Genomic DNA, 12,361 nt, shown 5'->3' with positions numbered 1-12,361 from the left:
TAAAGATGTTGGCAACTGATGATGTTTCTCCTTAGATGTAATGTAGGATTTTATTATAACGAATAAATGTGTATAAAACGGCATTCTAAAGTTACATAAGCTAGTGGATAATAGTTTAGACATAATAAATTTGTATGTGGCATCTATTATTGCAAACCTATGGTAATTTGGTCTAGATGGGAATTTTTGCAATCAAAATATATCTGGAGATAATACAAAAAATGAAAAGTCCATTAAAAAGAAACAGGAATAAAAGAGTGATGAGAGAGAGAGAGACTGGGATTTTGTCTGTTTTTTTTTTTTTTTTTAAATTTAACTGGGTTTGCAAACTTATTTTTCCTGATTCAAACAATCTAACCCAACTCAATGTCTAGTGTGTTGGACACTGTCACTAACCACCTTACATATGTGTCCCTTTACTTAGACATAAATAGCTCTTAATTCTCGCCCTTTAAGATGGTTTGGTGGCCGCATTGTTCTTGGTGTTCAGACAAAAGTTAAACTGTTGATTTGTTCTGAGGGTTTCACATGATGCAATTAGCAGAGCATTCACCTTCAACACTAATGATTCTGGGTAAAAAAAAAATAAAATGCATGTGTCTATGGATAATTTTATATAGATATATAAGTATAATAATCATTATATAAGTATATTTATATATGCATATGTACAAAGTTACCTCCTAAACTAATTAACCAATTAAGGTTAAATCATAAATCTTTAGACATTTTCTTGAATCAAAATCATATGCATTTTGATCAAAATTAGAATAATGATTCTCGATATAAGTTTTAATATCATTATATATATTTTACTTTTTATAAAAGGACAAAAAAGTAAAACTCTTCTATAATTTGGGAATTAATTTAACGCATCCAGGTATTCTTTTTTGACACACACACGCACACACATATATATAATTATTTACTATAAGAATTATGAAATACCTAGACACTAGTGTTTCTTCTTTTGGGAATCATCAGTGCAGGGTGTCACAATTATTGGAGGTCGGGAGATTCGAACCCGGCAAGAAGCCATCTCTGACCCTAAGCAAGGTCAAAATTCACATGACCACAGTCAACTGCGTATAAATTTTGTTAAAATTTAAACATTTATTTTTAAGTGTCTTTAACGTCTGTCAGAGTGATCTAATGATTATATCATTATCTAAAGCTAGTGACCAACTTTATTTCAACTGTAAAGTGCTCAACGATAAGAAACAAGTTTCTTAAAGAGGCTGACATAATTATTTACTATAATAATAATCAGTGCAGAGTGTCACGATTACTGGAGGGTGGAAGATTCAAATATATATATATATATATATATATACATAAAAAGAAAGTTTAGATGAGACAAGTCATCAGTACCGTCGTTTAAAACTGAGGGTACCAATGACTTATCTAAATTCTCTGAAAATAAAAATATAAATAATACGCTCTTATTTTCAGAATTTTTTCCTTGTTTTTTTCCAAAGTGGGAGAGCAACAGAGAGTGCGAGCGAGAGAAAGAAAGAGAGATGCTATGACATCATGTATGGTTGGGCAAAACTCGAGGTCGACCACTCAAGTCATTTGCCATTTAAGGCAAATAGGGACGTCAAAAAAGTTGGATAAATTGGTGCCACATGAATTGAATGATAAAAAGAAAAAAAATTTCTCAAGCGGATTGTGATGCATGATGGGAAGTGGATCCTCTACGACAACCAGTGCAGTGGTTGGATGCCGGAGAAGTTCCACAACACTTCCCGAAGCTGAAATTGCACACACACAAAAAAAGGAAAGGTTATGGTGACTCTTTGGTGGTCCGCGGCCGGTCTCATCTTGAATCCGGGCAAAATGATGACAGCAAAGACGTACTGTCGACAGAATCTCTAACATGTGCCCCTGATTGGTCAATATGAAGGGACCAATTCTTCTCTATGGCAACGCTCGCTCACATGTTGCTCAACTGACTCTACAGAAGCTGAACGAATTGGGTTATGAGACTGCCTCATCCACCATATTCACCGGACCTCCTGCCCACCGATTATCACTTTTTCAAGCATTTCAATAACTTCCTGCATGAAAAATGCTTTAAAAGCCAAGATGATGCCGAATCGGCCTTCAATGACTTCATCACTTCCAGAACTCATAATTTCTATGCTAATGGAACGAATAAACTTCTTTCTCGTTTGCAAAAATGTGTCGATTCTAATGGTTCTTATTTTTATTAATAAAATTAATTATGAAAGGAGTTATGATCTTTTAAAGTGGAATATCCAAAACATTTTCGCACCAACCTTATATATATATATATATATATATATATATATATACACACACACCTTGTGCATGTATTTAAGCAGTATTCTTTTATTCAAACATTGTTAAAAATAACAATTCTGCAGCTTAACTATACATTTTCTTTCACTTTTTCAAATTTCCCAACAATCTTTTTTCTATCTCTTTAAATAGATATTCCCGATGTATCATGAACATTTTCAATTCTCAGTCTAATCATCTTCAGGTGACAAAAACAAAACAAAAATCTAAACTAGTTTCCTTTAACAAAAAAGCTGGGGAAAAGTCCTGTCTTTTAAAATTCTCTTCTTTTACAAGATCGATTCCTCAGTCTAGTGGGAGATGATCTCTTCTTGTCCCTATGGCCTTTTTCACACAGAAGAGATGTTGTTAGCCTCCTACCTTCCTCCAAAAAGAAAAAAAAATTTAAATAAAGCAATCTGGATGACCATGACAAATGTTGGAATCAAATGTAGGAGAACATCTTTTTTTTTGTTTTTTTTAAATTCTGATCACATACCTGGGAAGAGGTTGATGTCAATAATAGCATATCGATTGGTCCCACATTCAATGATAACATCAACACCAAACAAACCAAGCTGTAACTGAGACCGAATTTGTTGGCCGAGTTCTTTTAGTTTTGTAATGTTTGGCTTCACTGGGAAATTAACCATTTCACTTTCATCCATCTGAAATGTAAACGAAAAAATATATATATATGTGTGTGTGTGTGTGTGTTTATTTAAAATTGAAGACAGTAAGAAAAGGAACGAAAAAAGAGAGAAAATGGGATAAAGAAGAATGAAAGGACTAAAGCAAAAATGGGTAGACAAAAAAAGAAGAATAAAAAGAGGAATATAAAGGTAAGAAGAGAGAAAGAACAGAGAGGGAGTGAGGGAGAAGAGAGGGAGTGAGTGAGAAGAGAGGACAGAGAGGGAGTGAGGGAGAAGAGAGGACAGAGAGGGAGTGAGGGAGAAGAGAGGACAGAGAGGGAGTGAGGGAGAAGAGAGGACAGAGCGAGAGTGAGGGAGAAGAAAGGACAGAGCGGGAGTGAGGGAGAAGAAAGGACAGAGAGGGAGTGAGGGAGAAAGCAGGAGGGAGGGAGGGAGAAGAAAGAAGCTCGAGACAGGGAGAGAAAGAGAGAGAGATGCGAGAAGGAAAGAGAGAGAGATGCAAGAGGGAGAGAGAAAGAGAGGGAGGAAGGGAGAGAGAGAGAGGGAGACGAAGGAAGAGATGAGAGGGAGACGAAGGAAGAGATGAGAGGGAGACGAAGGAAGAGATGAGAGAGAGACGAAGGAAGAGATGAGAGGGAGACGAAGGAAGAGACGAGAGGGACACGAACGAAGAGACGAGAGGGAGGGAGGAAGAGACGAGAGGGAGGGAGGGAGGGAGGGAGGGAGGGGAAAAGAAATGAGAAGGAGGGGAAAAGAAATGGGAGGGAGGGGAAAAGAAATGGGAGGGAGGAAAGAAGATGAGATTGGAGTTAGGAAGAAGAGATAGGAAGAAGGAAGAAGAGATAGGAGGAAGGAAGAAGAGATAGGATGGAAGGAGGAAGGAAGAACACATAGGAGGGAGGGAGGAAGAAGATATAGGAGGGAGGGAGGAAGAAGATATAGGAGGGAGGGAGGAAGAAGATATAGGAGAGAGGGAGGAAGAAGACATAGGAGGTTGGAAGGAAGAAGAGATAGGAGAGAGGAAGGAAGGGAGAAGGGATAGGATGGAGGGAGGAAGAAAGAAGAGACAGTGGTGAAAGGTCAACTATTTGATGCATGCACCTCTCTGCGGTGAGCACAGCTGCAAAAGGCAGGTCACATATATAGCCGAGAGAAAAAGGAAAAAGAAAACAGTCAGCCGACAAATCAACATCGCACAAGCATGGCTCTATCCACCTACCTCCCGGTCCACTCTCTCCAGTCTCCAGCTAAGCGCTAGCATTATGAGTCAGTAACAAAAGAAACAGCAAATAGAAGTTTTTATATTTTTATACAAAAACAAAGTGTAAGAGATTTTTTTCTGGCTGCAGAAAAATTTACTGCACAACATATGTTTTAATAACTTATCAAGTTGAGCTTCCATTGAGAGAGAGAGAAAGAAAGGAGTGAGAGAGAGAAAGAAAGGAGAGAGAGAGAGAGAGAGAAACAAGAGAGAGAAAGAGAAACGAGAGAGAGAGAGAAACGAGAGAGAGAGAAAGGAGAAAGAGAGAGAGAGAAAGGAGAAAGAGAGAGAGAGAAAGGAGAAAGAGAGAGAGAAAGGAGAAAGAGAGAGAGAAATGGGAGAGAGAAAGGTGACAGAGAGAAAAAAAGGTGAGACGGAGAGAGAAAGAGAAAGAAAGGTGAGAGAAAGAGAAAGAAAGGTGAGAGAAAGAAAGGTGAGAGCGAGAGAAAGAAAGGGGAGAGAGAGAGAAAGAAATGGGAGAGAGAGAGAAAGAAAGGGGAGAGAGAGAGAAAGAAAGGGGAGAGAGAGAGAAAGAAAGGGGAGAGAGAGAGAAGGGAAGGGTAGAGAGAGAAGGAAAGGGGAGAAAGAGAGAAAGGGGGGAGAGAGAAGGAAAGGGGAGAGAGAGAGAAGGAAAGGGGAGAGAGAGAAAGAAAGGGGAGAGACAGAGAGAAACGGGAGAGAGAGAAAGAAAGGGGAGAGAGAGAAAGAAAGGGGAGAGAGAGAAAGAAAGGGGAGAGAGAAAAGAGAGAGAGAAAGAAAGGGGAGAGAGAGAAAGGGGAGAGAGAGAGAGAAAGGAGAGAGAGAGAAAGGGGAGAGAGAGAAAGGGGAGAGAGAGAGAAAGGAGAGAGAGGGAGAGAAAGGGGAGAGAGGGAGAGAAAGGGGAGAGAGGGAGAGAAAGGGGAGAGGGAGAGAAAGGGGAGAGATAGAGAGAGAAAGGGGAGAGAGAAAGGGTAGAGAGAGAGAAAGGGGGGAGAGAGAGAAAGGGGAGAGAGAGAAAGAGAGAGAGAAGAAAGAGAGAGGAAAGAAAGAGAGAAACACTAATGAAAAGCAATGAATTCCATGCAGAATCTCTATGCACTCCCACTTTAGCATAAAAACTTTCACTAAATGTGTTCTTAATTCCAATGCAAGTTTGAGCATTTCTATAAATTGCTGGAACAACTTCCACCAATTGTTTTCCTCTCGTCTACATAAAGTCCATCAGAGACAACCTCTCTTAGAACTATAAAAAAGCTTTCTCTAAATCCATGAAAGCAAAATACATAATCTTACCGAAAAACCTTCTGTGTCATTTCTGTCAAGATAAAGCACCAGTAATATTTTGACCCAGCATAAAACCAATGCTTATCTGACTTCATATTTGCTGCTCAATTATTCTTTTAATCACTTTTAGGAACTTATCCATCAATTTCAAGCCTCTGTACCATATAATTACCTATTACTGCTTTCCCTTTACTCTTGCAACAATTTACAAATATACTAAGCTCCAGATCTTTCGCTTCTTTCATGATCCAATTTGTTAAGTCTGATCATATCACTGCCTGTTTCATCCACAGTCTACAAAATTTCTGCAGTAATGCCAAAGGTTTTTCCAGCACAATCCTTCATCATCTTACTCACAGCTTCTCGTACCATTTCTTTCTTAATTCTTATAGCTGGACCAGATTCTTCAACTTCTATATTTTCACGGTTCCATGTAAACTCAGTATTCAACAATTTCTCATAGTGGCATTTCCAAACATCCATCTTGTCCATATTATAAAAAAAAAAAAAAAAAAAAAAAAAGAAAAGGTCACTTAGGCTAAAAAATTTTTTAAAAATATATATTTATGGAATGTTTTTGTTATTATGTTAACTTCTTTAAATTCATAAAACGTGTATACAGTTAAACAATTTTTTAAATCCTTTAGTCTTTCATAAGATTCGTACTCTATCGATTACTACCTTAATAACATGTACTCTGCCTATTCCCTTTTTTGTCAACCAATAACATGTTTTAAATTGCATATGAACAAACTCCAAAACATAACGTTTTAATAGTACATAGTTATACATTTTTCATACAATAAATTTATCCCCTGTCAGGTTTCATGCAGAAGAATAGCACCTTTCAGAGATGGTCTTCTATGGCATCCTATACTAGTTCCATGCACCCAGCACTACATGATGTGTATGAAGAGTTGGACCTGTTAATATGCATGGTTAGAGACAGAACAAATCTGCTCCAAGTGTAAACCTCGATAAACAATCCTGTTATTTCCATTGATGGCAGTAGTTCCTGTAGCATCGGTGAACAGCGTGGTTATGTGAACGATCATATTCTTGACGGCAGGAAAGCAACATGCTCCAGTTAGCAGAGAACGATGGGGAGTAGATGTCTCAATGAGATGTTTGTCCCTTTTGAAGGGTTGGTGTTATGAAACGCATTTCAAGAATGTAGCGGTTGGACCTTATTGTTTGAGGAAGAATTGCTGTTTTTTATGTGTCACACATATCATTGGTTAGTTTCTGACCTTGAAGTAATATTTCTTTTAGTTCCTTACGTCAGGTGGTTTCACACCTTGTCTAGAACAAAAAAAGCAAAAAAGTAAAAGCAGACAGGAGACGGGGGGGGGGGAAGCAAAGGGGGGGGAGCAAAGGGGGCAAAAAAGCAAAGGGGGGGAGCAAAGGGGGCAAAAAAGCAAAGGGGGGGAGCAAAGGGGGCAAAAAGCAAAGGGGGCAAAAAGCAGCAGAATAGGGGGGGGGCACCAAAATATGGAAAAGAAAAAGCAAGAGAAAAGCAAAAGAAAAAAAAAAACTATGGATGCTCTTAGCAAGTTTGCAAGAACATACGTTCAAAGAGCCATCAAAAGGCAGACCCGTACAAACCATGGAAACCTGTAACTGATGAAGAACAGTCAATCATCCAAGATAAACAGCATGCTTGAAAACTATATCTACGCTTCACTACCACTATATTGCTTGCAAACAACATATAGGAAAGTTGTCAGATGTAAAAGTACGAAAAAATAAAATCTGAATGTTTTCACCTCGTTCAGATAGTGGCTGGAATTGGGTGTTGATACTTCGCTCGAGTGGAAGAAAATGGTTTTATCATCTGCAATCAAATATAAATAAAATATAAGCAAAAAATCTAAATCAACAAAAAGAGTAGAATAAGGTGTATGAAAAAGATTTTACATGTTTTTGTTTTTTTTGGTTCTTCATTAAAAACTATAAAAGGAAGTTAATCACGGAGTGTAAAACAAGAAACTTACACAGGAGGGAGGAGAGACAGGAAGAGATGGGTGTAAAAATGAGAGTAAGAATTCAGGAGATTTAGTTTTATTGTTTTATGGCATATCAAGCCTTTCTCAGATTAATTAATGCTGAATCCAGTCATTTTGGAAAAAAGGTTTTATGCTGCAACTTCTTTATATCTTTAAATACGGTTTTGGTTTTATTGTTTTGTTTTATGGTATTCCTTTCTGGTTATGTAGTGCTGAATCCAGTCATTTCGGAAAAAATCTGCTTCAAATATTTATTCATGGAGTGTAGTTTGGTTTTTTTGCATAGAAAAATTATTTGTTTTAGCTTTGCAGAACATGATTGCATTTGGTAAACAGAAAATAAAAACAATAGCCTCAATGTTTGGTGTATTTGAGTCAGGAAGCTGATATTTTCAGACAGTCTGAGCGGAGGAGAGAGGAGTGGGAGTAAATAGGGAAGTAAGAATTTGGATGAAATTAAGTTTAGATGAGAAAGAGGGAATTTTTTTTTGTACTGATGAACCATTGCTCATGAAGGCTTACGGGTCACTTGAAGTTAAAGTATAAATGATCATCTTCCAAAGAGGATTGGAAGAAATGGATGGAATGGATAGAAGATCCATTAAGAGGAATTTTTTATCCAAGATAACAGCTCAACAAGTATTTGTTTCTATTAGACTTGAAGACAACCAGGTCCTAGTCAGTTGAAAAGCAGGTATGTGGTATTTTGTTTCACAGATGAGATATTCTCGAAAAGAAATTTTATTCATGAAAGTTTCATTTAGTTTTTGGTACAGCAAGAAAAAGGAAAGTTTGTTGCGATAGTTGCAGCCAAATGAGTTCTTGCTGTGAATGTTTTATATGAGAGGACCAGAGGATGAGAAAGAGGAGGGTGTATGAAAGGACATGCGAGAAAAAGAGTCAGGAACAGTGTACGTGGATGAGGGGAAGTTTACACAAGACAAAGAGAACACACACAAAAGATAATAGTGGACAACAAACTTTGCTTGTTTATTGGTGTTTAATGACCTTTCGTTCATTATTAAGTCATTTCAGGTCAAACTCCCTCCAAGAGTTTTATCGATTCAGACAATTTTTTTACGATTCAAAAGTGATTTTTAGAGCCACAGTCATACATGCCCTTACTGTGCTGCAGTCATACGCACTTTTACTGTGCCAGATTTGACTATTCAGAACATGATCATTTTGTTTGATTTTTAGATTTTGATACACTTTTTTTATTTTTATTTTTTATTTTTAGAGAGGGAGAGATTGAAGATTTCACAACAGAGAGAAAAGGAGAGTATAAGGGTGAAAAAACAGGAGAGACCGGGGAGGAGAGGAGGGGCAGATGAGTATTAAGAAATACATATTCAAAACTACAGCAAATTTGCACTTTTTTCTTTAAATAACATTTGAAATATCAACATAAAACTTAAGTCTTTGAGAAATGCTACCGACCTCCGGCTGTCAGGTTCTTGAGAGAGGGTCTCTCGCAGACAAACTGCTCATCACCAACAACATACACTTTGTAAAGGACTGCATTGTGATTGATGAAGCTCTGGGCCACACATGGCGGACGAATATCCTTCATACCTTCTTTATTGAAAATGATTGCCATCTGAAAATTAAATAGTAAAATGTTATCAATGGCACATCTTACAAGCGAGAAACACTTAGTAAGGGTCTTCATGGAATAAATCAAGACAATAAATAGTCATTTATCTTGCTATCCTCTTTTCTCAAAAGAATGGCTACAAAAAATGAAAAGGCGTAACACTAACGGATGTAATCATTTTATTATTGGAATTCTTTGAGATGAATAATTTGTATATTTATTTATTTATTTATAAACTGTTATCATCTTCATAGTTGTTGTTTTACGTTTCAACCAACTATTCCTCTGGCCTTCGCCAGGTGTTTATGGTTGGTTGTTTTTGTTTTACAGCATATCAACCCTTTTCAGGTTATTTAATGCCGAATCCAAAGATTTTGGAGAAAAATTTTTGTAATGGAACATATTTGTTGTTTTCAAGTTGGTTTCTATTTAACCCATAGTTGGGACCCTAACAGGTACTACCGCTCCGGGTCAGAGTGGACCTGGGAGCAATGGCAATTAAAGGGTGGCTACACATTCCATAAAGCCCGCAAGCTGGGGCCTCACCACTGGATATAGTTTTAGGTCATATCCAAGACCGGGAAGTAGGGGAAGAAAAAAAAAAAAAAGAGGAGTAGGGAAGGGGGCTGTTGTTTTTGTTTTTGGTTTTGTAGAACATAATCAAGTTTCACAAAAGAGAATAGAAAAACAAAAAGGAACATCAATGTAGGTGCATTTCGTCTCAGAAAGCCAATAGACAGCCTGATCTGGTAGCACCAGGTCAGGTGTTTAACTGCAATGAGATAGGAATACTGAATCTTAACTGTATCATCAGTAATTACTGCCTTCCATAGTTGTTGTCATCTCACCATGATGGAACACCAGATAAGACCAAAAAATCCAACCATGATCACCATTTAGGCCCATGGCACAGTGGATAGAGACGTTGAATCTCTACAGTTTCAGGTGAGCATTGTCTGAAGATAGTGATGGCAATCCTACTCAAAGCCAGCCAGAGGATTAGCTGGCCAAAAACGTGGTGAGACAACAACTATGGAAGGCAGTAATTAGTAAGAGACTCAGCATTCCTATCCAGTCGGGGTTAACCACCTGATGAAGGCCATAGGAATAGTTGGATGGAATAGTTATTTGAAACGTCGGAAAACAACTATGAAGATGAGGGTAACAGTCCGCAAATAAATAAATAAATATACCAACGGATGTAATTCAATATATATTCACGCAAATGCAGACATCATCAGCAGCTGTCTGAGGTATGCAAAAAACTGTTTTGAATTTGGCTTTATTAGTGAGCCTCTGCTTATCAAAGAGCAAAGGCCACTAAAGGATTAATTATCTCAACACTAGTTATTTCGAATTACATATTTAAATAGAGAATGTAGACTACTCAAACGAAACCATGTATTTTACTAACAACTGTGAAACAAAACAAAACTCCAATTTTCTCTATAATTATTTTTAGTTTTAGTTTTCCTAAAACTTTTATAATTTATCAACCTTAATTCTCAGGAATAAGAATAATTGGAGCTTTTGGGGGGTATTGAAATCTGAATTTTAGTCTAATTTCCAATTGCAAAAATTACTCTTAATTTATTCTTTTGTTAGGAGTCATCAATAAATTAAGCTATGAAAAAAAAAGAAAAAGAAAGAAAAAAAAAAAAAGAAAAGAAAAGGAAAAAAGAAAAAAAAGAAAAAAAGAAAAAGAAAAAAAAAAGAAAAAGAAAAGAAAAACACTTAAGTTAACAAATTTACCGAATTTCCACTACTAACGATTACTATGATTCTGATAGTATACATTCTTTAACCCTTATCCTCTAGTGGCCTCTGGGCCTTGATAAGTGGTGACTCCTATGTAAAAAAAAACAAAAAACAAAAAAAACACCTCGCATACGTGAGTTGTATGGAGAAGTGAAGATGTTTATATTTTTGAAGCAACAAATTCTCTGCATAGAGATTCAATTTGCAGCTGATTTTTGACACTATGTTAAGAGAAAGAAAGATATGACTGTTTTTAAGAAAAAAAATGTTTTGACAATTTTGTACAGAGACATCGTTCTTCGCTCACAGTCTTAACCCCCATTAAATCCTGGACCCAATACATTTTCTCCAGCCAATGCTAACCAGATGTATACGCAAAATGTTATATTACGAGCAGGTTGCCGAGAATGTATGTATAAATTTTACGAGCTTTTTTCCAGTACATACGAATGTATATGCTCTTATCTGTCTGTTTCTCTGCACCTTAATGACACATTTGTTGAAATACCTGCCGTGTTCAATAACAAAAATTCAGTTTATCAACAATATGATTTATTTATACAACCTCGCTCGTCTGCTGTGGGGGTTGAGAAACATGGTCAGTAACGTGACAGGGACGGCAGTGAGGAATGCGATCACACAGGTCTTGTCTGCTTTAACTCGTCTCCTTTGTCCGTCTTCTGTTTCCCTCACTTGTTTATATTTCTTAAGTGTTGAGCCATCATGCTGAACAAACATATTGGTAATAAATCAAATCAGCGAAGAATCAATGCAATCACAATCTCAAGTGTTGAGTAATTTTTAACCTTACCAAACCTGAGCTACTGAACCTCCTGAGCAAAATTGTGAAATCCAGATCTGGAGCTACAAAATTATGACTCCATTCCTGATCAACCCAACCAGAATCTCCCCTATCATCTGGTTGAGTGACATGCCTCCTTACTTTGAACACTCGATTTTGATCTAGGCCCACTTGCATCATAAGAATTATCATCACTTTCTCCTTCACTGATATATTCATCACTAGCGTTACTTGATTCAGAAACATACTCCTGATCAAATTTGCTTTCGTCTGAATCAGAATTTGTCACTTTATCCAACACTTGTTGCATCATGAAACTCCTTGGTCTCGCTCTTTTACCTGTTAAAGTGCTTGGTTCATCACTAGCTCGCTTCATGGCTCCTTTAATCTAGAAAACAACTCACAACTCTGTCAAAACAAAGGAAGTCATTTGCCGAAAGTTAGGCTTGCGCTAAATCAAGGCTAAGCAGCGACTGAGTAGCAATTCTTAGCTCCCTGATGACACAAAAATATGTAGTTGGAAAAATACCGGTTTAACGGTAACTCAGTATATAGCATTTTCGGAAAGTTATAAATAAGATGATCCAAATGTTGGTAGTTATACCCTCCATTATAATCAAAAACATTTTAACAATATTGACCAAATTCTTTTATTCCTTTGTCTAAGACTGATGTCATACCTTGGCCATTTTGTTATGGAATGTATTTCATCATTGT

General features: G+C 37.0%; 1 protein-coding gene across 5 annotated transcripts in view; it reads right to left on the bottom strand.

Moving 5' to 3' along the window:
* The window catches only part of LOC145243456 (inositol-tetrakisphosphate 1-kinase-like), a 262,231-nt gene that overhangs the window by 18,035 nt on the left and 231,835 nt on the right, over window positions 1-12,361 (bottom strand). For 2 of the 5 annotated variants that reach the window (XM_080106346.1, XM_080106349.1), the window contains exons 7-10: window positions 8,928-9,087; window positions 7,248-7,315; window positions 5,839-5,964; window positions 2,804-2,972 (exon numbers count right to left, since the gene is read on the bottom strand). In XM_080106346.1, the coding sequence (XP_079962472.1) occupies window positions 2,804-2,972; window positions 5,839-5,964; window positions 7,248-7,315; window positions 8,928-9,087 (523 nt within the window). The remainder of the gene's footprint in view (window positions 1-2,803; window positions 2,973-5,838; window positions 5,965-7,247; window positions 7,316-8,927; window positions 9,088-12,361) is intronic. The other 3 variants (XM_080106350.1, XM_080106348.1, XM_080106347.1) reach the window with 2 other exon arrangements.

Source organism: Euprymna scolopes, chromosome 22 (assembly GCF_053919585.1).
Source record: "Euprymna scolopes isolate OS-2025 chromosome 22, ASM5391958v1, whole genome shotgun sequence".
In the NCBI taxonomy this organism is placed as follows: Eukaryota; Metazoa; Mollusca; class Cephalopoda; order Sepiida; family Sepiolidae; genus Euprymna; species Euprymna scolopes.
The sequence above is the reverse complement of the archived record's forward strand: the minus strand, read 5'-3'. Positions and strand labels throughout refer to the sequence as shown.